Genomic DNA, 24,906 nt, shown 5'->3' on the forward strand with positions numbered 1-24,906 from the left:
GAGACCACGTTTTTTTTAAAAAAGGCATCTTTGCTGGATAAAACAATGAAGCTGGAAGAGGATGAACTTCTGAATCTTTTGTGAAAAGCTGCCGGCTAAGAAGGTAAAAGGCTACTTTTATGGTTGAGTTTGTAGCAAGGGATGGTTGGGGCCCTTAACTTGTTTCTCTGCTGCTCAGTGTCCAGAGCCCAAATTACTTTTCCACAAGAACCATAACCCGAAACAAATATACAGATATACTTGTGCCTCTCTGATCGCAAAGAACCACAAACTGGGATTGCTAAAAAAAAACTGCTAAAAAAGTAAAAAAGACTGCTAAAGAAGAAGCAAAAAAGCAGAATAGGTTCAAGGAGGAAAGCAATGTTTTAAGATAGAATGTGATTAACCTAAAATATTCAGTGTAGGAATTACTTTGTATTAAGGTTCGTCCACAAAAAAAATGAATGTCTGCTTTGTTGCTTAAAGAAATATTTTAAAAACATCTCAGGGCGCAATCTTAATCTGCGTTGGTACAGCCAGGCCACAGTATCCAACAAAGGTTCGGAGGCTGCTAGAGGTCACCACAGGGTAAGGGGATATTTTTCACCTTACTGTGTGTAACACTCCAGCCTGCCCTATGGGGGTACTCGGATTTGTACCAGCTATTTAGCTGGCACAAATCCAAGCAGCCCGCGTAAGGCTGCCTGGGCCGGGGATGAGGGTTAGGATACAGCATGCGCTGCTATCATGCTCCCTCCACCAGCAGCAGCTTATTTAACCCTTGACGCCGATAGCCTAATTCAGGGATGTCAAACTTGTTTCATACAGAGGGCCAAAGTTAGCATTCATGGTGCCTGCTGAGGGCTGTAAGTGACATCATTAAGCAGATGATGGCCAGAAAATAAGCACTTTGTTCTCACATAGAAACTCATTAGCTGCAAATGACAGAAGAGAAAAGGTGCAAATCTTGTTCATATTTTCAAGGTATTAGACAGTCCAATTATCAACCTGGGTGAGCCCAATTATAATGGGAGCTGGATAAATTGCTTCTGGGGGCTACATTTGGCCTGCTGGTCTAATATTTGACACCCCTGACTTAATCTGCCCTGTCAGTTTCGTGACCCACCAATAATTGGATCACAACTGAATGGTGGGTCTGAGATCCACGGTTTGAGAACCACTGACCTACAGAAGAGAAGACTTAGGCTGCAATCCTAACCCCACTTTCCCGAGAGTAAGCCCCATTGAACAAAATAGGACTTTTCGGAGTAGACCTGGTTACGATTGTGCCCTTAGGCTGCAGTCCTATACACACTGTCTAGGTGAGCCCTGTTGAAAACAATGGGAATTACTTCTGTAATGCAAAGCATTGTGCTGTAGTGCCTTACTATATCTGATTGAGTTGTGAGGGGCAATATGATAGCCATCTTCAATTAATGATCTGAAGGGCTGTCACACAGAAGGGAAGGATTTACTCTCTGTGGCCACTGACAGCAGCACTAGAATCAATTGGTTGAAACTATAAAAAAGTTCAGTGTTAGAAATTAGGAAAAATGTCTTAACCATAAGAGCCGTCTGGCACTGGAAGAGTCTGCCTCATGAAGTGGTAGGCTCTCACTCATTGGGGGTTTTCAACAGAAGCTGGATGGCCACTGTGAGTTTCATCTGGTCTGTCTCTAACAATCAACCAGGGCAATACCCAATTAACCCTGAGAAGTGATCTAGGTCTATCTCTAGCAGCCAGACTGGGCAATAAACCAATCAATCCTTCTGAGCAGCTAATGATTCGGTAACACCAACTTAGAGTACAGAAAAAACACCCCAACAACACAAGGGGTTACTTAACACCCAGCAACTTCTAACCCAACCTGGGGCTTAGCTCTAGCCAGCTGCCCTAGTGTTCAACAGTAGCTTAAACAGGGTGTCTATATGGTAGACACCCTTCAACAGGGTAGTAGCTTTTTAAACAGGGTAGTACCTGTTAAAACAGGGTTAACAGTTAACAGGTTTAACAGGTTTAAAACAGGTTTAACAGTACCTGTTAAAACAGGGTAGTACCCTGTTTAAGTAGCTTAAACAGGGTGTCTATTTGGTAGCGGCTGAATGGCCAAGACTAATTTAGATACATCCCCAACACCCTATATACTCCATTGAATACCTCTGTAAATATACACAGTTTTAGGAATTTAACTTTAAGTTACAGAGAAATACAAAAGAACAAAACAAAAACTCTAACAAAACATAGACAATACACAACAGCCTTAAAATAATAAAAAGCTAACCCCTAACTCTCACCCAAAGGTTACACTTACAACTCAAGAACAGAGTTTCAACCTGCTTTCCCAGATGTGGCCTGGCAGGTATCATCTCAAGGTGAAGTAGTAAGGCCCTCTTTCTCACCAAAGGGGTGGTTTTTAATATTTAGTCAGCCTTCAGTAGCCTATCAAGAGCTGGATCAGCCGATCACTCTAGAACAGGGGTCTCCAAACCCTGGTCCAGCGGCCAGATGCAGCCCATGGTGAGCCTCTTTTCAGCACGTGGCCAGCCTCTGGTCCCCGAGAGCCTCTTCCCACTCATCCGAACACGACCGAAGCTGTGCTTTGGTTGCATCCAGAGGGTGTTCTGAAGGCCTAAAAAATCACTTTTCCCGACAATCCGAAAGTGACGTTTTTGAGCCCTCTCAAAACCTTACAAGGCTTTTGAGGGTCGGGGAGGCCACCTCTGCCCTCAGAGCACAGTCCAGGTGTTCTCTGTGATGTGCTGGTTCTGAGGTATTTACTCCGGTATGTTTAAATAGGCTGCTTGGGAGGTGGGTGAATGGGGGTCTGTTTGAGCGTGTGCTTCATTTTGTGGTATGTGTTGGTACTTGGAGAAAACGTGGAAACTTTCTTGTGATGTGCTGATTCTGAGTTATTTACTCCTGCACATTTAAGTAAGCTGGTTGTGGGTTGGGGGAATGGAAGTCCATTTAAGTGTGTGCTTTATTTCTGTAGTATTTGTTGGTGCTCAGAGAAATCCTGGAAATTTGAGCCCATCCATTCATTTATTCATTCATCTAAGTCCCATCTCTACTGTAGTTATTTAAATTTTATTAAATATTATTTAAATTTTATGGGTCCAACTCCATGGAACCTCTATGGGTTAAATTACCAGGCCTGAGGAGTGATGTAATACTGGGGGCGTACTATCGTCCTCCAGACCAGAAACCGAAAGGGGACCTTGAAATGAGGAAACAAATCAGGGAGGTGACAAGGAGGGACAGGGTTGTAATCATGGGGGACTTCAATTATCCTCATATAAACTGGGTCAATTTGTGTTCTGGTCACGAAAAGGAGACCGGATTCCTTGACATGCTAAATGACTGTGCCTTACACTATACTCATGGAGCCCACCAGAGGACAGGAGACTCTGGATTTAATATTGTGCGGTACTCAGGACCTGGTTAGAGATGTCAACGTTACTGAGCTGTTGGGGAACAGTGATCATGCTGCGATCCGTTTCGACATGCACATTGGGGGAAGAATACTGGGCAAATCTCACACAAAAACCCTTGATTTCCAATGAGCAGACTTCCCTCAAATGAGGAGGCTTGTTAGAAGGAGGTTGAGAGGGAAGGTAAAAAGAGTCCAACCTCTCCAGAGTGCATGAAGGTTGCTTAAAACAACAGTAATAGATGTAACGGGGTGGGGCAAGTGCCTTTCCCCTTAAGATAGATTAATACCCAGGTGTAGTGTATCAGTAATTTAGAGAATAAAACCTGGGCGTGGGTGCCTGAAAAGACAGACAGCAGGAGGAAGGGAGCTGGGGGTTCACAGCTTTTATACTGAAAGAAATGCTGAGAGACCTCTAAGGAGGTAATTTTAGCCTCTTTTATTATATGATATTTTCTTGTTTTTAGCTACTGTAATTTATGTAAATACGTTTTTGGAGCAACTGAAGCTTCCTTAAGTTATAATAAAAATCTTATACATGAAAATTGAGTGCAATAATTGACCAAGGAAATGTATGTTAATAGGACCTGGGACTTGAAGTAAGCAAAATAGAAAACATTGCCCTTGGGGGTTTGTGGAGGATGGTGTAAGTGGAGGAGGGTTAAATCCTGTTTGACTTGGGAATCTCCCCTGATCCTTCCCTACCCCAAGGGTGATGTTTGTAACATGGTGGCAGCCAGGGTTCTTAAGTGCCTGACATGGTAAATAGTAGTGGATTCTGCTAAGTGTCTGGTATGGTAATTAGTGGTGGGTACCTCCAGTGGTGAGTTGTTAGGTGGGTGTGGTGAATCACACCTGTACTTAACAGAAGGAATAGTGGTGTTGGTCACCTGAAATAGAACTGGGTGGTGCTAACTAATGATCCTTGGTCAACTTGCACTGGTTAACATGTATCTTACAGTAGCTGTTTTTGTTTTGTGGAGTGAGGAATGCAACAAGAGATTAGGACAGATAAGGGAGCTGTTGAAGTAGTCCCAGAAGCGGTGTAGCTTCCTGTCAGTGATCGGAAGTTGTTGTGGAATTTTCCTACACCCAAAACAGAGTGCTTGGAGTTTTGTCTGTCCCAGAAGCAAGAGGGTGGTGTAATGATGTTGGCAGTGGACAGTTTGATGCCTACTACTAGTTTGTGAGGGTCAGAGGCCAGAGTATAAATTCTGAGGCAGATATTGAAAAATTGAATTCAAGTGCTAGTGGAAATTTGCCAAAGCTACTTTCCCACAGTTGGCAAGAAAGAGAGATGGAACCAATTAATGATATATTGGAGTTACCAAAAGTGGCATCTGGAATGGATGTGTCTAATTCTGCAAACTGGAGGCAACCAGTGGAGCAGGGGGAATCAGAACCAGTGAAGAAGCTGCATGCCATGGAGTTGGCAAAGGAGAGAATATGTGGTTTAGACTATATCAAATGTTGGCAACCGAGTGCAGTTTTTATAGAAAAGTTGGCAAGTGCCTGAGATGCAACTGGAATTTGACTATAAGAACTTTTACAGAAACAGAATGGTTGCTTCTAAGATCCAAGTTGTGGCCCAGGAAAACATAAGTGAAAGTGGGAAGGAGGCTTCCAGGAAAGAAGTTAAACAGATTGTGCTGGGTGCAGGAGAGAAGGAGTCTGTGGAAGTGGCTGCACTTGTTGAGCCATTAGCATTCTCTTCTAATTCTGCTAGGCACGAAGCCACCTTTCAAGGGCTCAGTGAGTTAAAGGAGATAGAGAAGTGTATTCCAACTGCTTGTTTGTCTCTTGTAAAGCAAGTTGTGGAAGAAGATCTATTCCAGGACACTGATGATTTGTCTGGACTTTCCTTAACACAATCTGAAGCAAAGGACTCCTCAGAAGAATTTTTTCCAGGTGTGGATGGTCCATTGGAGTCTGTTTTCTGGCAAACTGAAGTAAAAGCCTTTCCAAATGAATTGTTCCCTTACAGTTATGAAATGAGTGAACCTGTATTATTGCCAGAAGGATTGAGATCTACTGAACTAGCCCAAGAGGTAGTTGGAGGATGTGAGGGTGTACCTTCATGTCCAGAGTGGGAGTAAAGTTTTTCAAGATCATAAAGTCCAGGACATTGCTTTACCAGCTAAAGCATTGAACAGGCTAAATAAGGGAGAATTGGGGACTCTACAGTTCTCAATGCAAATGGGAAAGCAGTCTCTAACCCCTGTATTTGATCTATATAAACCAGTGTTGGAATGTTTAAAAATTCCTGTGTTCTCCCCAGTAACTGGTGAAGGGGATGGGTGTGTCAGATGTTAAATTGTAAGTACCATCATGAAATTATAAAGGATGAAGCAGTGGCTTTAAAAGATCTTTTACCTGGCCAAAATTTTTCTGTTCCCAAACTTTCTTTACAGCTACAAAGCTATTTGTGTACATTTTGGGTTTGGTTCCAGTAAGTGCACCCTATGGGAGCTGTATGTGTGTTGATATGGGAGCTATATGTGTGTGGGCAGGAGGTCTGGTCTAGAGGGTTGAGCCTCCATTTGCCTGAAGATAACAGCCGAAGGTTGCCAGTTCGAGGCCACCAGCACCGTGCGACCTTGAAGCAGCTGACAAGCTGAGCCGAGTTATTCCATCTGCTCTGAGCGTGGGAGGATGGAGGCCAGAATGTGCGACCAGATCAAGAAAGAAACACCTGAATGTTGCGGTTTCTTGAAAGATAGAAACCTTCTTTCAAATTGTAAAAATCCCTACGGGGATTTAAATTGCCTGCCTATGTAAACCGCCTTGAATAAAGTCTAAGGAGAAATCTGAGGGCCAAGAAAGGCGGTATAGAAATACCTGTATTATTATTATTGATTTTCTTGCTCCAATTGGACTCTGAGTTTTGCAGAGGCTTTTTGGCTGCAGTGATTTCGATTCAATGGAAGACGTCTGGAACTGACAACCTTGCTCATGGTGGAATATTGAAGAAGGAAGAGAGCTGTGTTATATAATCTGTTTTCGGTAACCCCAAATATTGGCTATATTTTTGTAAAGGAAAAGTTGTAGAGGAATTTTTGTTCCTTTATGGGATACCTGTAAGATCTGTATCAATAATAACTACAGTATGTCAATTCTTTTTAGACACCCATTTTCAGATCCAGAGTGATTACAGTCCCCTTCAGAGTTTGGAGCGTATGTCTTCTAATCAAAGGATTTTAAGGTGATCTTTGATTTTACAAGATTATTCATTTTCTATTTCCCATATTCGGGGAGTTTTAAATTCTGTGGTCAATTCATTGTCATGGAGATGGGGTCCACAAGATGTTGTGTGACAGTCCTAGTATAGGCATAGTGCGGGCACTGTGTCCTCCGGGATACTGAAATATTTTATGGGTTTAGTTTTAATGTAGATCTCATTCTGTGGGTTGGAATAGTTCCAGTTTTGGCTGGAATCTCTTCCAACTTGGGAGGGGCATGTCAAGGGGTAGGGCAAGTGCCTTTCCCCTTAAGATAGATTAAATTGGTTGGCTACCCAGGTGTAGTGTATTAGTAATTTAGAGAATAAAACCTGGGGGTGCCTGAAAAGACAGACAGCAGGAGGAAGGGAGCTGGGGGTTAACAGCTTTTATACTGAAATAAATGCTGAGAGGCCTGTAAGGAGGTAATTTTAGCCTATTTTAGTTATATGATCTTTTCTTGTATTTAGCTACTGTAATTCATGTAAATATGTTTTTTGGAGCAATTGAAGCTCCCTTAAAGTTATAATAAAAATCTTATACATGAAAATTGAGTGCAATAATTGACCAAGGAAATGTATGTTAATAGGACCTGGGGCTTGAAGTAAGCAAAGACTTACTTTGCTTAGAGACTTAGAGATGGCAGAGAAATTAAATGAGTTCTTTGCATCTGTCTTCACGGCAGAAGACCTCGGGCAGATACCGCTGCCCGAACGGCCCCTCCTGACCGAGGAGTTAAGTCAGATAGAGGTTAAAAGAGAAGATGTTTCAGACCTCATTGATAAATTAAAGATCAATAAGTCACCGGGCCCTGATGGCATCCACCCAAGGGTTATTAAGGAATTGAAGAATGAAGTTGCAGATCTCTTGACTAAGGTATGCAACTTGTCCCTCAAAACGGCCACAGTGCCAGAAGATTGGAGGATAGCAAATGTCACGCCTATTTTTAAAAAGGGAAAGAGGGGGGACCCGGGAAACTATAGGCCGGTCAGCCTAACATCCATACCGGGTAAGATGGGGGAATGCCTCATCAAAGATAGGATCTCAAAACACATAGACGAACAGGCCTTGCTGAGGGAGAGTCAGCATGGCTTCTGTAAGGGTAAGTCTTGCCTCACAAACCTTATAGAATTCTTTGAAAAGGTCAACAGGCATGTGGATGCGGGAGAACCTATGGACATTATATATCTGGACTTTCAGAAGGCGTTTGACACGGTCCCTCACCAAAGGCTACTGAAAAAGCTCCACAGTCAGGGAATTAGAGGACAGGTCCTCTCGTGGATTGAGAACTGGTTGGAGGCCAGGAAGCAGAGAGTGGGTGTCAATGGGCAATTTTCACAATGGAGAGAGGTGAAAAGCGGTGTGCCCCAAGGATCTGTCCTGGGACCGGTGCTTTTCAACCTCTTCATAAATGACCTGGAGACAGGGTTGAGCAGTGAAGTGGCTAAGTTTGCAGACGACACCAAACTTTTCCAAGTGGTAAAGACCAGAAGTGATTGTGAGGAGCTCCAGAAGGATCTCTCCAGACTGGCAGAATGGGCAGCAAAATGGCAGATGCGCTTCAATGTCAGTAAGTGTAAAGTCATGCACATTGGGGCAAAAAATCAAAACTTTAGATATAGGCTGATGGGTTCTGAGCTGTCTGTGACAGATCAGGAGAGAGATCTTGGGGTGGTGGTGGACAGGTCGATGAAAGTGTCGACCCAATGTGCGGTGGCAGTGAAGAAGGCCAATTCTATGATTGGGATCATTAGGAAGGGTATTGAGAACAAAACGGTTAGTATTATAATGCCGTTGTACAAATCGATGGTAAGGCCACACCTGAAGTATTGTGTCCAGTTCTGGTCGCCGCATCTCAAAAAAGACATAGTGGAAATGGAAAAGGTGCAAAAGAGAGCGACTAAGATGATTACAGGGCTGGGGCACCTTCCTTATGAGGAAAGGCTACGGCGTTTGGGCCTCTTCAGCCTAGAAAAGAGACGCTTGAGGGGGGACATGATTGAGACATACAAAATTATGCAGGGGATGGACAGAGTGGATAGGGAGATGCTCTTTACACTCTCACATAATACCAGAACCAGGGGACATCCACTAAAATTGAGTGTTGGGCGGGTTAGGACAGACAAAAGAAAATATTTCTTTACTCAGCGCGTGGTCGGTCTGTGGAACTCCTTGCCACAGGATGTGGTGCTGGCGTCTAGCCTAGACGCCTTTAAAAGGGGATTGGACGAGTTTCTGGAGGAAAAATCCATTATGGGGTACAAGCCATGATGTGTATGCGCAACCTCCTGATTTTAGGAATGGGTTAAGTCAGAATGCCAGATGTAGGGGAGAGCACCAGGATGAGGTCTCTTGTTATCTGGTGTGCTCCCTGGGGCATTTGGTGGGCCGCTGTGAGATACAGGAAGCTGGACTAGATGGGCCTATGGCCTGATCCAGTGGGGCTGTTCTTATGTTCTTATGTTCAAAATAGAAAACATTGCCCCTGGGGGTTTGTGGAGGATGGGGTAGGTGGAGGAGGATTAAATCCTGTTTGACTTGGGAATCTCCCCTGATCCTTCCCTACCCTAAGGGTGATGTTTGTGACAATAGAGGCCCAGCGGAAGTGTATACTGCAAAGGAAGAAGGGCTTGACTAAGTCCAGGAGGGTGCCCGCATGGCTAAGCAGCCAAGTTAGAGAGGCTGTGAAGGGCAAGGAAGCTTCCTTCTGTAAATGGAAGTCTTGCCCTAATGAGGAGAATAAAAAGGAACATAAACTGTGGCAAAAGAAATGTAAGAAGGTGATACAGGAGGCCAAGAGAGACTATGAGGAACACATGGCCAGCAGCATTAAGGGGAATAATAAAAGCTTCTTCAAATATGTTAGAAGCAGGAAACCCGCCAGAGAAGCGGTTGGCCCTCTGGATGGTGAGGGAGGGAAAGGGGAGATAAAAGACTTAGAGATGGCAGAGAAATTGAATGAGTTCTTCGCATCTGTCTTCACAGCAGAAGACCTTGGGCAGATACCGCTGCCCGAACAGCCTCTCCTGACCAAGGAATTAAGTCAGAGGTTAAAAGAGAAGATGTTTCAGACCTCATTGATAAATTAAAGATCAATAAGTCACCAGGCCCTGATGGCATCCACCCTAGAGTTGTTAAGTAATTGAAGAATGAAGTCCTTCATTCTTCAATCCTATCCACTAGATCAGTGGTGATCTAGTCACCACTCCACTTCTAGTTCCATTTACCATAGATAAAGGTCTCCCTATAAGGTGAGAAATTTCTGCTAACAAATCAAGCTTAGATCATCTCCTGGCCTTATCTGTAGGTCACTCAGGGGTCAGGGCTGTTCAAGCACCAGGAAAAGCAAGAGGACAATGCAGAGATAATTAGAGGGTTATTAGTCTCCAAGTCAACCCCTCCAGGGCAAGCTGTAGCCAAAGTTAACCTTTTATTCTCCTTCTGAGAAAAAAACGTAAGCCAGGGCTCAAGGTTTCCATTGAAATCAAGCAAGTCTCATTCTCTTTATCAGACTCTTCTGCATCCTCATTCTATTTTGCAAATGTTTGGCAGAGGTCTGGTTTTTAAAACACCAGGATACAATCCTCATTTCCATTTGAAACAAAATCCAAGGCTATAGTTCAGGCACCATTACTTAAGAATAACACCCATGGAAAGTAATGGGGTCTACTTCTTCGTAAATAGGGTTGCAACTATGTGTAGCTGCACTTGCTCATGCTGCTTGTCTCTCCACTGTGAACTGAATTGCACGCTCCCAGTTATGTGTTATATTGTATGTTATGGAGCCTCTGGCTCACACCAGGCACCTTAAATAAGGGTTTGATTAATAGTTCTACTGGTATGTTGTTTACAGTGCTCACACACTGATAGTGTTTACAAAAATGTCATGAAGACCACAATTTAAAAAGTTAATGAATAAAAATGTATCTTAGGATCTTTCTCTATGTTTTAAATAGAGACTATACGGTTCTTAGGTAACAATTACTAGTAGGTTATTTTTCAGGATCTGGCCTCCAGTAAAATCAGACAAAACTATAGTCAGACACCCCCCTAAGTTTAACCCCCTACCTATCCGAGGGTCATACAAAATTCCATGATTTTTGGCTCAAAACCTGCCCTCAGCTTATCTGTGAGATTGTATACTCGTGTCTACTATATTACATTCAACTTGACACAGTGCTCAAAGAAAGATGATATAATTGCTCTGAAGACTGGAAGAAAAGGTCAATTTGAGAAAGAGGAAGGAATTATGTAGCAGATTGTACAGTATGTTGCAATTCATTATGTACTTTTCCTTGTCACTGCTTCTCTTTAAAGTCAACCTGCAAGGTTTGCATCTGTCTAGAAAACATGTTCCACAAGGCAACAAAATCATTGGCAAAACAGCTGGACCCAGATGGAAGTTTCATCCCAATACGCTGCCCTGTGGATGAAAAAGATTTCAGGCCCCTGTGCTTGCTTCAACGGAAGACAAAGAGTCCATGGTGGCAGAGCAACCCTTACCATAAAACTGAATACAGGCTACAGGACATACTGTTATCAAGAGACCACACTGCTGCACTCATCAATCTAGGTATGGATACCTACACAAATTTCATACCAGTCTAGGGAAAGTGTTCTCATACTTTTAGCAGCGGGACCCACTTTATAGATGACAGAATGAGAATCTGTCATGACCCACAGGAAGCTGTGTCATGACCGGAAGTTACATCATTAAGCAGGAAAATTTTTAACAATCCTAGGCTGTAATCTTACCTCCACTTATCCAGGAGTAAGTCCCACATACTATCATTGTTCAAAGAATACACATAGTAGCTTGTTAAATGTACAGGTCTGTAACATTTTCAGTCACATACCATGGTCACAAACCACTCACATGCCATAGTAGCATCAAGTCTAATATATTAAAAATAAAATATTGAAATGAATGGGGACCCACCTGAAATTGGTTCGCAACCCACCTAATGGGTCCTGATCCGCAGTATGAGAAACACTGGTCTAGGGAAAATGCCACAAGTGTAACAGCTCCAAGACAATCGTGGGCTCATAATCTTTAATTAGTGAAGAAAATAGCTTCTGGGAGCAAGTTTTGTTCCAACACTTCCTTTTCTGTATGGTCAAAGTATGGAGTTTCATTTTAAACCACGATGTGAGTTTGTGCAACCCTGGCAAATACCTGACCATCCATGTGAAATGTGTCCAGGTCAATGTCTATAATATGTGTGGGGACCAGCAAAAAATGGGATGATTAGTAATTCTACAGTTACATAAAAGCATATTGTATGCTGAGCAACGCAATCGACTCTGACCCATGACTATTTTCTACATTTTTCTTTTTCAACTCTCCACTAGTTTATTTTTTCATAATAAATCTAATTTAAGACTACACTGCTGCCCGGTTCTCACTGGTTGTCTTTCCTCTATCTTGCTTTTGGTATTTTGTGGCATCTCTTGAAGGCTAATGCTCTGCACCTCTAATTACACTTCTTTCAAAGCTTTTTTCACTACCACGGATTTTCTGATTTTCGTTCCCAGACGTCCAAGATTCTGGCCTAGTCACTTTTGTGGACAAAGTAGATGGAATGATGCAGGGACATTTAGGTGGACCTGTTGATCTAACAACTATAACCCTGATGGGCTTGACCAGCATGACACAAACAAGGTCCGTGAAGGTGAAAAAGGTACACATCTCCTCCAGAGACCTTCATTCGATAACCAAAGAAAGGTAAGGATGGAAGAAAAAGCAGTATCCGGCTTCATATATGTAACCAAAAAATATCTGAAACATCTCTCATCAGCACTTTCAGTTACATTTACTCTGCTTCCAAGTTCCAGGGGTGTGAGGGAACCCCCAGAATTTAGAGTGTATGAACCCACTCAGGCCCCCATTTGGGCCTAGCTGTGAGCATAAGCAGACTGCTTTGGCCAAAGTAGGCCCTATACTTAGCTGCTTGGGTCAACAGGATATTTTAAAAGATGTCCCTTGAATGCCCTTTCATGTCTGTGTTAAAAAGGAAGTCATGTTGCAGCTAGTACCTCAAAAACAAGAAACAGCTAGCTAACCGCAACAGACAGGTGGTTAGAAGAGAAAAGAGACTTTTCCCAGCATGCTATTAGCCATTACAGGGAGGGGAAGAAGGGGATTTTTACAGTAAGAAAGATTTCACATGTTTCTGAAGTGCCATATTTAGTAAGAGCATGCAGCGCAGAATTTGAGTAGTGGGATGTGTAGGCAGGGACAAAGCGTCATGTGATATGCTGTTTGCCAATCAAGGATGTATCCAAGGCTCTGCAATTTGCATGGTGCCAATCAGAAATCTGACCAATGCTGTACAGTGAATATTTGTTTTGTATATCAACTCAATGCCCCGAAAGAATCAGGGTCACAGACGCTGGAAGCTATTCCTCTGTGACCATCAGCCGACTGAGAATAAAAGCTTGTTTTCCTTGACGCTTCCTGGTGTCCGCTTCCATCCTTGCCTGAAAGGGGGATAGCAGTGATAGTCTGTGGCAGCAACAGGGAGCTTTGAAGTACGTTAAAGACAAATGCATTTATTTCAGTAGTAATGGTCATGGACTAGAATCCTTTAGCTACCTTAATCCCAAACTTACTCCAAACATATGATATGGGAAGGCAGAAATTGCCAGGTGGTACACTGTAAAAAAGATCTCCAATGAAACGATTTCATTTTGTATATTTTATGCAATCTGCTCTCTTCTACATTAGGAAAGTCAACATGTGCCATGAGTTCATTAAACAATCAAAGAAGTTCAAAAGGAACCTGTATGTGATCAACGAGGCAATTGAGACTGTGGAAGAGACTCAGTTTGAGGAATCCAGCAAAACAGAAGGAAGCATCTCTTCTGAAGCCAACATAAAAGTGAAAGTAAATGTGAGATTTCTGTTTTGATGAGGCACAGTATAGGAGCAGAGAGAACCTTCTTCCATTAATAGTTTGTTCCATGTCATTGATCTAAATTTTCCATTCATATTCTAGGGTGCCCGAGAGAGCAAGAAAACCATCATCATCCCAAGGGACTGCGTCTTGGCATTCAGAGCCAAGCAACTACAAATTAAAGAAGGCTCCTTAGGTACAGAATAATACTAGTTCAATTGAAGCCTACACCCAATCCACGAGGATTAGCTACCATGATGCAATGAGAATTCACTAGTGCCCTATTCCAGCCACATCATAGCCCTTTCCAGATTTTATGAAGTATTGGAAATTCTCCATGGCTTCACAACACCTATGGACATACCCGCAAGCCCCACCCTCAGAACTGATGCGCTCTACAGACTCACCCAGCACTCTCTTGCTGGGTAGCATTGGTCTTTAGCAGCAAATGCTCTCCCAGGGCGAGTGTTTGTTGCTGCCTGGAAAAGGCAAGGACAAAGCTTTGCAACATGTAGTAAGGGCAAGGCTGTTGGGAAAAGGGGGTTTAGGGGTACAGATTAAGCAGAGCCATGCAGTAGAAGATCCCCTTTCCGATTCCGCCGCCGCTGCCGCCGCCACTCCCCACAAAGTTGCAGCCAACAACAAAACAGGAGCAAAGGCAGGAAAAGTACTATATTTGCAAACATGTATTATCTCTGGTGATAGTATAGGTTCTGAACTTTGGAAGACGAAATTGTAGAGCTGCTCTCTTTCCACAAGTGTGTACGTGAGCTCATAATCTAGTTGACTCTATGCAACTGGCAGAGCTCCAAAATGGCCCGGGGGGGGGAGTAGAAAGCAAGGTAGGACTTTTTACAATCCTATGTACACTGGATTTATATCACCCTCTAGAGGGTGACATAAACAGTGAGGGTGATGGAAACAGTGGCACCCACAGAACCTTCAACCTCTTCTATCTCTAGAACAGGGGTCTCCAAACCCCGGCCCAGGGACCAGATGCAGCCCATGGCGAGCATCTATCTGGCCTGTGGCCAGCCTCTTGTCCCTGAAAGCCACTGGCCCACTTGGCCGAACATGACTGGAGCTGTGCTCTGGTTGCCACTGGTCTGAAGGGCCAGAGAGGTTAAATGAATAAACCCATTCACTCATTTATACGCTAATCTAAGTTCCATCTCTGATTTATTTATATACATTTTATATTAATTTTTTTTCTGGCCCTTAACACTGTGCCAGATATTTGATGCGGCCCTATGGCCGAAAAGTTTGGAGACCTCTGCTCTAGAAGGAAGAGGATGGGCAACCCATTCCTATCTCTGGTAGCACCCAGGGCTGCAGCGGCACCAAAATGGTGACTGATGTATCCTATGGATGCCAGGCTAGTGCTGAGAGTCTCTTCGGGGTAAGAGAGCATTTGCAACCTTACCCTGGCTGACGCTGCCATGGCTCTAATGGGTCTCCTCGGATCTGTGCCTTCTTTTGAGAGGGTGCAGATCCGAGGAGGCCCAATTGGGCTGCCCAGACCAGGAGGGAGCATAGGATACGGCGGTAGAGCCTGCTTCCGTCTCTGCCCCCCTTCTGGGCCCAATCCCTCTCCCCATTCCACCTTTCCCACCTTCCCCACACCTTCCCCATGCCCCCAGAAGCCGCACCACTACCCATCAGTGCCACTTACTGCTGGCAGTCACGTGGAATCCTCTTCCCATCACTGTGGCCCAGTGCCAGCACTCCTTACATTCCGAGTGCTGCAGCCGTGCTTTGTGGCATTTTATGACACCTGGCATTGGTGCTGGAACTCAGCACTGGCGCTCAGAGCCCATAGGTTTGAGCTCTAAATAACTGACAAGAGAGTCTCCATTGGCTGCCTTCTCCCCACCCTACCTTGGACTCCAACCAGAATCACCGAGCAAAAGATCACGCAAAGCCATGTTCACTGCTCTCTCTCGCCTATGGAGACAGTTGCTCTTTAAAAAATGAAAATAAGGAGAGGAGGAGCTGTAGCGAAGGAGGGCTCCACTGGGAGAGTCTAGGGCACCGTCTCACATACTGGACACCACATGACTTTTCCAACCATGTGTTCAGAATCCCATGTGATAGAAGTACTTGGATATTTTGCCATAGAATAACCAAGCACGCTTCTTAGGTATTGGGGGGGGGGGGGGGATTGCTTCCCAAAGTGCACTACATTCAAGGAAAATACCTATTGCCGTGTAGATTTTTGCATGTTTGGTCTTGGGATCATGCCCTACAGGACCAGGGAGACTTCCTTGGAATCTCTCCCTGGTCCTGTAGAGCCTGATGCCCAGACCAAACATGCCACTGCTTTTCTGAAGCTTCTCATCCCTCAGATAAATTGTCACCATAAATCCCAATTCTCTTCAGAGAGGTATTTGAGGGTGGCAGTGCGTTTCAGACTGCAGATTTTGTGAATTTGGGTGCCACATGATCTTCTGGGGCAGATGAGCCAGTTTAAGGATCAGAATATGGAGGAGATATTACCAAAAGGGTCTGAAAGGCAGGCATGTTGGGCCCTCTGAAGTCCTCGGTCAGTGCTATAGCTAGCCAGCCTCTGACCCCTGCTTAACCCTCTCCATCCTGGGCCAAGGGATTAGTTGCATGTAACTTGTGGCTATGGGGCATGGATTATATCACAGTGACTAAAACATGCTTAATTTTTTTTAGAATTATTCTCTGGGTGACATTTCCAAATTTAAATATTAAAACCCTCTCCAGAAACATTCACAAACATTACTCTTCAAAGAAACTATCATAAATACTCATTTCTTTTATGTAAAATATTACTTTTCTCTGTTTTTCCCAGAAATTTCAGACTATCAAAGTAACAAAATAGAAACTTTTGGTAAGTACATTTTATTGTCATCATTTGACTTGTTTTTAATAAACACTCAGTAACAATTTGATTTGAGAGCACTGTTGCTGTGCTAAAAACATGAAATCTCTAGTGCGGGGTAGTCTTTAAAAACAAAATGCCCTTCTATTGATTTTTTTATATGTTTCTTGAACTTGAACCAGGGAAAAATTGTTTGTAGTGATTCATGGGAGCCTATTGGCTAGCACCCAAGCTATCACTGACAAATCCTGCCCCTGATATGCCAGGGTTGCACCCAGATTGAAAATATCTGTAAATTGTAGCAGTTAATGGTGATAAACTGAAGGATTAAGGCTGCAATCCTATAAACACTTTCCTGGGAGTAAACCCCACTGAAAACAGTAGGACTTACTTATGAGAAGACAATTGTAATATATGCACCCCTGCTTATTGGACAGGTTAGGGACTGGAGCACTATCAAAAACTGGACGTCGTCGCAAAGCAGAACTCAGTCCTTTTTAGCTTGCAAATGCAAAATGACTCTAAGTAGCTTTTTTCCCCAAGGATTGGCCCCTCCCCCTCCAGCCCAACCGGCCCCCTTTTCCTCATAAAGTTTGATTAATTAACCTGGAACAAGTTAGAAGATAGGCTGAGTAACAGTCTTTTAAGTCTTATGAATCCATGGTGCCTCATAAAGTTCCCTGCCCACCATGAACGGCTCCTCTTTTCCAGCCACACACGGTCTTCTGTGGCCCTCCTGGCTACTCCCCCACACTCTCTGTCTTTGGGCGCTTCCCCGGTGGTCCGTGGTGCTTGGCTAAGCATTTCTTCTGCTGGTTTAGGCCTGCGTCATGTTTCCAGAAGCATTGACGACAGCCATAGGGCTCTCGCAAGGCTGCACCGAGGCTCAGTTCCGCAAGCTAGCAGTGTTAGTCGCATACCACCACCCCAGCCTGGTAAGTCCACACCTGGACATAAGACACTATATACCGGTGTTTCTCAAACAGTGGGTCAAGACCCACTAGGTGGGTCACAAGCCAATTTCAGGTGGGTCCCCATTCATTTCAATATTTTTTAATATATTAGACTTGATGCTCCCATAGCATGTGACTGCATTTAAGGAAATGTGACATATTGGTAGTTTTAACCGGCTACTCTGTATGTTTTTAACAACGACAGTAAATGGGACCTACCCTTGGGTAAGTGTGGATAGGATGGTTAAAAATTTTCCTGCTTGATGACGTCACTTCCAGTCATGACATAACTTCCGGTGGGTCCTGACAGATTCTCATTCTAAAAAGTGGGTCCCGGTGCTAAATGTGTGAGAACCACTGCTATATACAGTACTCAAATACTGTATAGAAAAGTATGAAATTGGTCAAAAGAGTGGATCATCAAAAAGCAGTCTGATAAAAAGTGGGGGATACCTGTAAAAGCTCAAAAGACGGCAACCAGGAAAAATTACAAAGAATTACAAAATTACAAAGAAAAAATTACAAATGTCGACAGAGCTGTGACTGATATGTTAACTGGAAATTGGTGGAAAGTGCTTCAAGACATAATCTTCAAAGCTAAGTTTGAATCTTTTAGAACATCTGACTCTTGGGGGGTAGAGATTATTATCGTTTGTTTAATTTCAAGTAAATACACAAATGTGTCAGTTCTAAAGAAAATTCATAAATGGTAAAAGATATTTACAACAGTACAAAATACAGCAAGTTCAAACAAAGGGGAATATATTTTATTGTATGTTGCAGCCCAGGAAGAAATTTGGATAGTCAGGTCATTCAAATAGGTTGTATTATGCTGGGGAGGGAGAACAAATTCCTCGCAGTATTTTTGCTCTCAACACCTCACATTCTTCCCCCTTACTGTATTTCAGCCAAGATAGCCATGCAGACGGATGATGCAGGTAAATCATTGTTATTGTCTTCCTCCTTGCTTAACATCAGAGTTCTGCTTCATCTGCACAACAGCATCTCAGAACATCTGGCTTAGTTAGCAAAGATATCAACAGCAGGTTTCTTAAGGCCAAATTGGATTTCCCAGAAACGTGTTCCATGGCCTTTTGTGGCTATTATTTTTTCCCCAAAATTGCACACTGGACAAAACCACATTTGCCCCTACTACAGGGGCACCCCAATCCCGAGCTGCCCAGGATGCAGGGCTGCGACAGCACCGAAAATGGCTGCTGCCACATTCTGCGCACTTTGGGCAGCCGCCGCTGGCTCCTCAGGAGAAGGAGACTTTCGTCCCCTTCCTCCGGATAAGGCGAGTAGCCCCGCAATGGGGCTACTCGATTCACTGCCAACCAAAAAGTCAGCGGTGAATCAAGTGCCTCCGTGTCAGGCGATGAGCCCAACGCAGAGACTTTGGATTCAGTGGAGCGTTGCTCCACCGGTCCCATCTCCCTCCCTCCCTGCTCCCTCCCCCCAGCACACCTCCTCCCTGCCCTCTCTCCGCCTCTCTCCTCCCCGCCCTCCACATGCCCTCAACCAGCTCTCCACCTGCCTCCCCCCTTCCCGGAACGCTTCCTCTCTGCCTCCACCCACACCCCCACTGCTCTCCACTGCTCAGTGGTCCACATGACCTCTGAGCGAGTGGCAGAGGTTGGGTGCCCGCCCAGTAGTAGCTTGGCGCTGGCCGGCACTGGGCTACCACTGGCGCTCGCCCTTATGGCACATGGGGGGACATTTTGTAACCGTTGTTGGCTTTTTTTCATTTGTATGAAGGAACCAAGCACTCCCCACCCCCTCCAGCCCTTCTCTCCTTTCCTTGTGAAAAGGAGATTAAGGTCAGTAACGCAGGAGATGGGTCTAGGACCGTCACAGACTCTAAAACAAAATGTCTCCAAATCCTAGTTTGTTTTCTTAGTGAGCAAATTCTGCCTGCACACCTCCTTATATCTCCATAAGGCAGGGCTGGCCCATCCATACGGTCAACTGAAGCAGTCACCTCAGGCAGCAGACTGGCATGGGAACTCCTTTCTCTCCACATGCTTGTCTCCGCTGAACCTCCTCCCCACGCTTCCTGGATTGGAAAAGTAGGAGGGAGGCAAAACAGAAGTGTGGAGGAGAGGATAGTGGTGGCCTAGAGCAGGGGTCTCCAAACCCCGACCCGGGGACCAGATGCGGCCTGTGGCAAGCCTCTATCCGGCCTGCAGCCAGCCTCTTGTCCCCTGAAAGCCCCTGGCCCATTTTGCTGAACATGACTGGAACTGTGCTCTGGTTGCATCTGGAGGGTGTTCTAATGGCCAGAGAGGTTGAATGAATGAGCCCATTCATTCATTTACTCACACATCTAAGTTCCATCTCTAATTTATTTATATAAATTTTATATTTAAATTTTTTCCCAACCCTCAAAACCGTGCCAGATATTTGATGCAGCCCTCTGGCCAAAATGTTTGGAGACCCCTGGCCTAGAGTGTTGGAGTAGTAGAGACTGGCACATCACCAGTTAAGGCATACTGCCACCTGAGCCAAGGGGTCTTGGGCCTGGCTAGTCTGTGGTACTGGGGAGGGGGGCACATCCCACAACCATCATTCCCTCCTGAAACAGACCCTGACTTTTTAAACTATTCCATTCAATCTACAGAGCTAGTGGTCTCCATAGACAAAAGGAATAACCTACAGAGGGAAGTCAAAGAGGAATGCATGGCCCTCTCTTGTCTGTCTGCAGACCTGCGTGGCAAGTTTTTAAGTGGCTTTGTGGCCATTATGCAAAAAAATGACCTCTTGCATGACCTGGAGTCCCAGGTAAAGACCGTTTTGTATTGGGGGTTCAGCACACCATTTCCTCGTGGTTTTTGCATCTTTTAAACCATTTCTGCCCTACGTTGCATAGACGCAACAGGGATCAAATGCGTACACCTGTGGACTGGGCAAAAATGGGGTTAATTACAGTGGCTATCTTCATAAACATAACCTTAGCAGGGGAACTGCCGCACGGACTTCACAGCCTTCCCTTATTATTGTCATTTCTTCTGCATTCTGTAATCTGCTTTACCAGCAGACACAAGATGCACGACAAAGGCTCCATTGTTTGGGGTTCTTCAGTCTAGAAAAAAAGACGCCCGAGGGGGAACATGACTGAGAAATATAAAAGTATGCATAGGATAGATAGAGTGGGTATGGATAGAGGGATGTTCTTTGCCCTCTCGCGCAACACCAGAAACAGGGGATATCCACTAAAATTGAGTGTCAAGGGAGTTAGAACAGAGAAAAGAAAATTTTACCCAGTGTGTAGTTAATCTGTAGTTAATCTTGGAGGCAGGCTGTGCAGCATGGCCTTTCCCAGTTTGAAGAGACACTTGGCCAACAGTCTGAGGCTAAGAGGCAAAGAAGGAAGGCCCATAGCCAGGGAGACAGACCAGGGACAGACTGCACTTGCTCCCGGTGTGGAAGGGATTGTCACTCCCGGATTGGCCTTTTCAGCCACACTAGACGCTGTGCCAGAACCACCTTTCAGAGCGCGATACCATAGTCTTTCGAGACTGAAGGTTGCCAATACTAGTTAATCTGTGGAACTGCTTGCCACAGTTCTTAAGAATATTTCTCTAATAGAGTTGTCCAATATAAAAATTACGCTTTACTTATTACTTTCACAGGCCAGTTCATTACTAGTCTCTCAGCTCCAGCACTACATCAATGCCCTGCCAAACGAAAGCAGTTTTCAGTGCTCCTCCTGCCTCAGTATTGTGGTGAAGCTTGCAAGAAGGGGGGAGAAAGCCAGGCTACTGATGTCCCTTCGCATGTCACCGTGAAGGCCTAAGCTGCCCTATTCCACTAACTTTAGAATGCATTAAAAAAAACAAAACCTTTAGATTGGAATTTGGAAAACTGGAGAGGCAAAAACCGCAACATTGTTTTGCAACCAGGTTCCCCGCTTTTTTCCTAAGTATTCTATTTCATGGAATCAAGGAGAAACTATTGTCTCCTAGATATTATAGGAAATATGAGGTCTTCCACACATGAATACAAATGACAATTGGTCCATTTTCCTGCAGTTCACTAAAATTTGCAAATAAAGCCATACTGAGTCAAACCTCATCATACAGCAGATCTTCCTTTTCCATCTGGGCCACCAAAAACCTGCTCATAGGCTCATGTAACAAGCTGGCATTAATGTCTTCTTTGCTCAAAACTCTTAGCTGGATCAAGCTCTCGATTCTCAATACAAGTTGAAGGCTGATAGACCAGAATTGCAAGAGCTGGTGGGAAATTTACAAGATTCCAGTGGAGCCCTCATCACTCAACTTTCCGAGTCAGTCCTCTACTTTCTTGAAGCCCTAAATGGTAAGAAATACCCCTTTCAATACAGTTGGAGTATTATGCTAAAGAATCTTTCAGTCAATGAGAATGAATTTTCAGGCACATACACCCCATATTCATAGATCTGGTTCTTCATGGTTCTCTGTGAACACACCGGTGCCCATAAACTTAGTTTGTGTTCTTACTGGTGGCGTGAAGGGAAAATGTTTTTGCCTTTTACTGAACGCTATAAGCATCAAGCTGATAGCACAATGTGCAGGCAGGCAGCCTAAACACTTGAAAAGACTATTCCAACTTTCACAGGCAACCGGAAACAATATGTCCTACTTACTATATGTCAATCTGATTCTCCCCATCAACCCCTGCTAGTTTGCTGCTAGTATTAGGACAGAGTCAGCAAAGAAAAAAAGTTTCAAAGAAAAAAAAATCCTTTACTTACAGTTCACAAGCATGTGCGTTTGTTGGCTGTACATGTCTTAGACTTTGGAACAGGGAATCCTAGAGCAAGTCCCTTTGCATGTGTACATGAGATCTCATGGCATGTTGGATTCTGTGCTGGGTGGCAGCACTCATGGAGAGAGGTCCAGCTCATTAGAAGACTAGGAGGCAAGAGAGGAAGGAAGGAAGGGGACACACCCCCCACAAGTGAAAAAGGGCAAGGGTAAAGGTCTGAGTCAAATAGCCTCCAAGACTACTGGACAATACACTGCCCCCTAGTGTCCTACAGGCAACGTCGAACCTACTTTCCAACATGAACACCTTTCCTAAAACAATTGACTGTTTTCCCATTTTTTTCCAGAACTGACAGAGTCCCAATTGTTGCTCCTGGCAGATTCAGTGGAGAAAAGGATTGTGTCCAAGCAGCTTGCACTGGTAAAGAAGAATTCCATCCTCATAAGCTTATACTTTTTGAGATGCAAGGTTTAAAAAAAGGAGGAGATAAGCTTGCTGAAGTTGGGCAAGTTTCAAGACAGCTAAACGTTACAACTGCATACTTTCACAAGACCACGGGTTGCAATAGTGTGTGTTTTTTACTTTGCACATCAAAGCAGAACACAAAGCAGTAGCACTATGCTACTACTACTATTACTACTATATGGCTTTGACTTTCCAAAAAGCTGCCAGTCAAGCAGAGGGATTGCATACTTAAGGGTGCAATCCTATGCACATTGACTGAGAAGTAACAGTCCAATCCTGAGCTGCCAATCCTGAGCTGCCACAGTGCCAAAATGGCTGTTGCGCAATCCTGAATGTGCCGGGTAGCTGGGGGCGGCTACTTGGGGGGACATTCACCCTGTTCCCCCAGGTAAGAAAAGTAGCCCCACAATGGGGCTACTTGACTCTGTGATAGCTATTTAGCAGCACAGCATAAAGATGATTCATGTCTGGCCACAAGGCCTGACACAGGGTTCTAGATTCGGTGGAGCAGAGCTCCTCCGGTCCCACCACCCTCCTGCCCCGCTGCCTCCACCATCACACCTTCTCCCCTGCCTCCCTCCACCCCAGAACGCCTCCCCCCATGCTCTCACTTACCTCTCCACCCTCTAGCACTTTGCACAGAGCACCTAGCAGTGGTCCGCTGGCCTCCGGCTGGTGCTGACCCAGTGCAGACTTGCGCTGAACCAGCTCCAGCACTGCGCCAGCAGTAATGGTCACAAACGTGCCTTAAGCACGTTTGTGAGAGTGCACACCAGCAGTGAGCCAGCACACACAGTTCAGGATAGGGCCCTAAGTCCTGCTGCAATCAGGGAGCCTTGCTTCTCAGTAAACACAGATAGGATCAAGTCACACAGTATATCCCCAGGAGGATGTCATGAAAAAATTGTCACAAGGCATCATACATCTTTTGCTGTTTTCAGACACTTCAGTGTTGATACCATAGACCAGAAAGTTCTAATTTTGCTTCTTTCTTGAAAGGTTGAAAGCATCCTTCATAATGGTTCTGGTGACAAAGAATGGAAGTTTACTGTGGATCCCCAGAAACTAAGTGAAGAGGACCTGAACACAACCGGAGAAATGATTGCAATGAGCGGGGTGACAGTGCAAAAAACTGAAACTTGTCTGGCTGGAACTGGAAATTCTGCTGCTTTCCCAGCCCTCAGTGCATTGTATGTGGCTCTATTTGCATTGAACCTTCTACTTGCATCATAGGATAGTTCAAAAGCTTATGCATTTGGGGCATTTGGTGGGGCATTTGGTGGGCCACTGTGAGATACAGGAAACTGGACTAGATGGGCCTATGGCCTGATCCAGTCGGGCTGTTCTTATGTTCTTATGCAGAACATGGTTGTGGCAATGCACAAATGAAATAGTGCCATGTACACTAATCTGAGTTTCTTGATGAAAAATACATATGGGTTTAAAAAAATACTTACAGGCATGAGTCTCTCTCTCTCTCTCTCTCTCTCTGGTTCAACTTGCATGTTATAGACTTCCTTTAAATCACATTCCTGACTTCCTGGAGTCCCACATTAAGAAATGTTTGTTTTGAATTCTAATGTTTGCTCATGAATAACCAGAGGATTATTCCTTAGATTCAATTTCAGTGTTGAATCTTATTGCCTTACTAATCCAACACAACTCACTCAGCAAAGAAGGGTTTGGAATCGCTAGGAATGATATGATGTTTTTCAAAGTTGACTGTGTGTTTTTGCAGCATTCACAGTAATTTATTGTGTTACCAGTTCACACTCTCAGCCACAGATGTCCATCTGAAGTTACAAATTGGCACCCAGCCGCCATAGCAGTGAGGTGACCCTAGTTCCATGTTTGAAACTATGGTCAAGACCTGGCAAATTCAAAGTGATGTGTCTCCCACCCCCAGGTTGCTTCTAATATTCCTTTTGGTCAGATTTTATTGTTACAAATAAACGATATTTTATGGCCCTCCCTGGCCGTCAGAAGGCCTTCTAAGAGCCTAAAAAGTCACTTCTGGTCTCCTGAGTGGCGTGGGGATAGGGGGGTGGCGGTGCAGCGGCATCCCCCCAGTCTCATGTCTGGGGCATTTGTTCCACCTGCCCCCCCTCAAGTATGCCACTGAGGTCAACCCTTTTGATAAGTCACCAAAATTGCTATAACCCAGTGTTTCCCAAACTTCGGGTCACGACCTGATTGTTGGTGGATCCCAAAACTGAAACTAACAAATTGATAGGAGACAAGCTAAATGTATAGATCCCTACAGAAATGTGTGCATTTACCAGCAAGTATGTGAACATGCTTCGTCCACTTCAAAGGGCCACTCAGTGGGACTTACTTCTGAGTATACATGTGTAGGATTGCACTGTA

The 24,906-nt window shown here is 44.4% G+C and overlaps 1 protein-coding gene across 1 annotated transcript; it reads left to right on the top strand.

The window, feature by feature from the left end:
* On the top strand, positions 1–24,048 carry LOC136654171 (gasdermin-A-like). The gene is made up of 12 exons (XM_066631083.1): positions 1–103; positions 6,534–6,612; positions 10,946–11,201; positions 12,164–12,353; positions 13,356–13,521; positions 13,627–13,720; positions 16,343–16,381; positions 18,234–18,263; positions 19,946–20,106; positions 21,501–21,645; positions 22,421–22,494; positions 23,539–24,048. Exons 3-12 carry the CDS (start codon positions 10,979–10,981, stop codon positions 23,770–23,772), a joined length of 1,356 nt encoding a protein of 451 aa, XP_066487180.1. The 5' UTR covers positions 1–103; positions 6,534–6,612; positions 10,946–10,978; the 3' UTR covers positions 23,773–24,048.
* Positions 24,049–24,906: the final 858 nt, after the last annotated feature.

This window comes from Tiliqua scincoides, chromosome 5, assembly GCF_035046505.1.
Source record: "Tiliqua scincoides isolate rTilSci1 chromosome 5, rTilSci1.hap2, whole genome shotgun sequence".
Lineage (NCBI taxonomy): Eukaryota > Metazoa > Chordata > Lepidosauria > Squamata > Scincidae > Tiliqua > Tiliqua scincoides.

What these genes read in the sequence shown, in the direction of transcription:
- LOC136654171 (XM_066631083.1), top strand. Translation starts at nt 10,979, where the DNA reads ATGTTCCACAAGGCAACAAAATCATTGGCAAAACAGCTGGACCCAGAT. An exon ending in TGCTGCACTCATCAATCTAG is followed by an intron (nt 11,202 to 12,163) that starts GTATGGATACCT and finishes TTTCGTTCCCAG; the next exon opens with ACGTCCAAGATTCTGGCCTA. An exon ending in TGCATGACCTGGAGTCCCAG is followed by an intron (nt 20,107 to 21,500) that starts GTAAAGACCGTT and finishes CAAAACTCTTAG; the next exon opens with CTGGATCAAGCTCTCGATTC.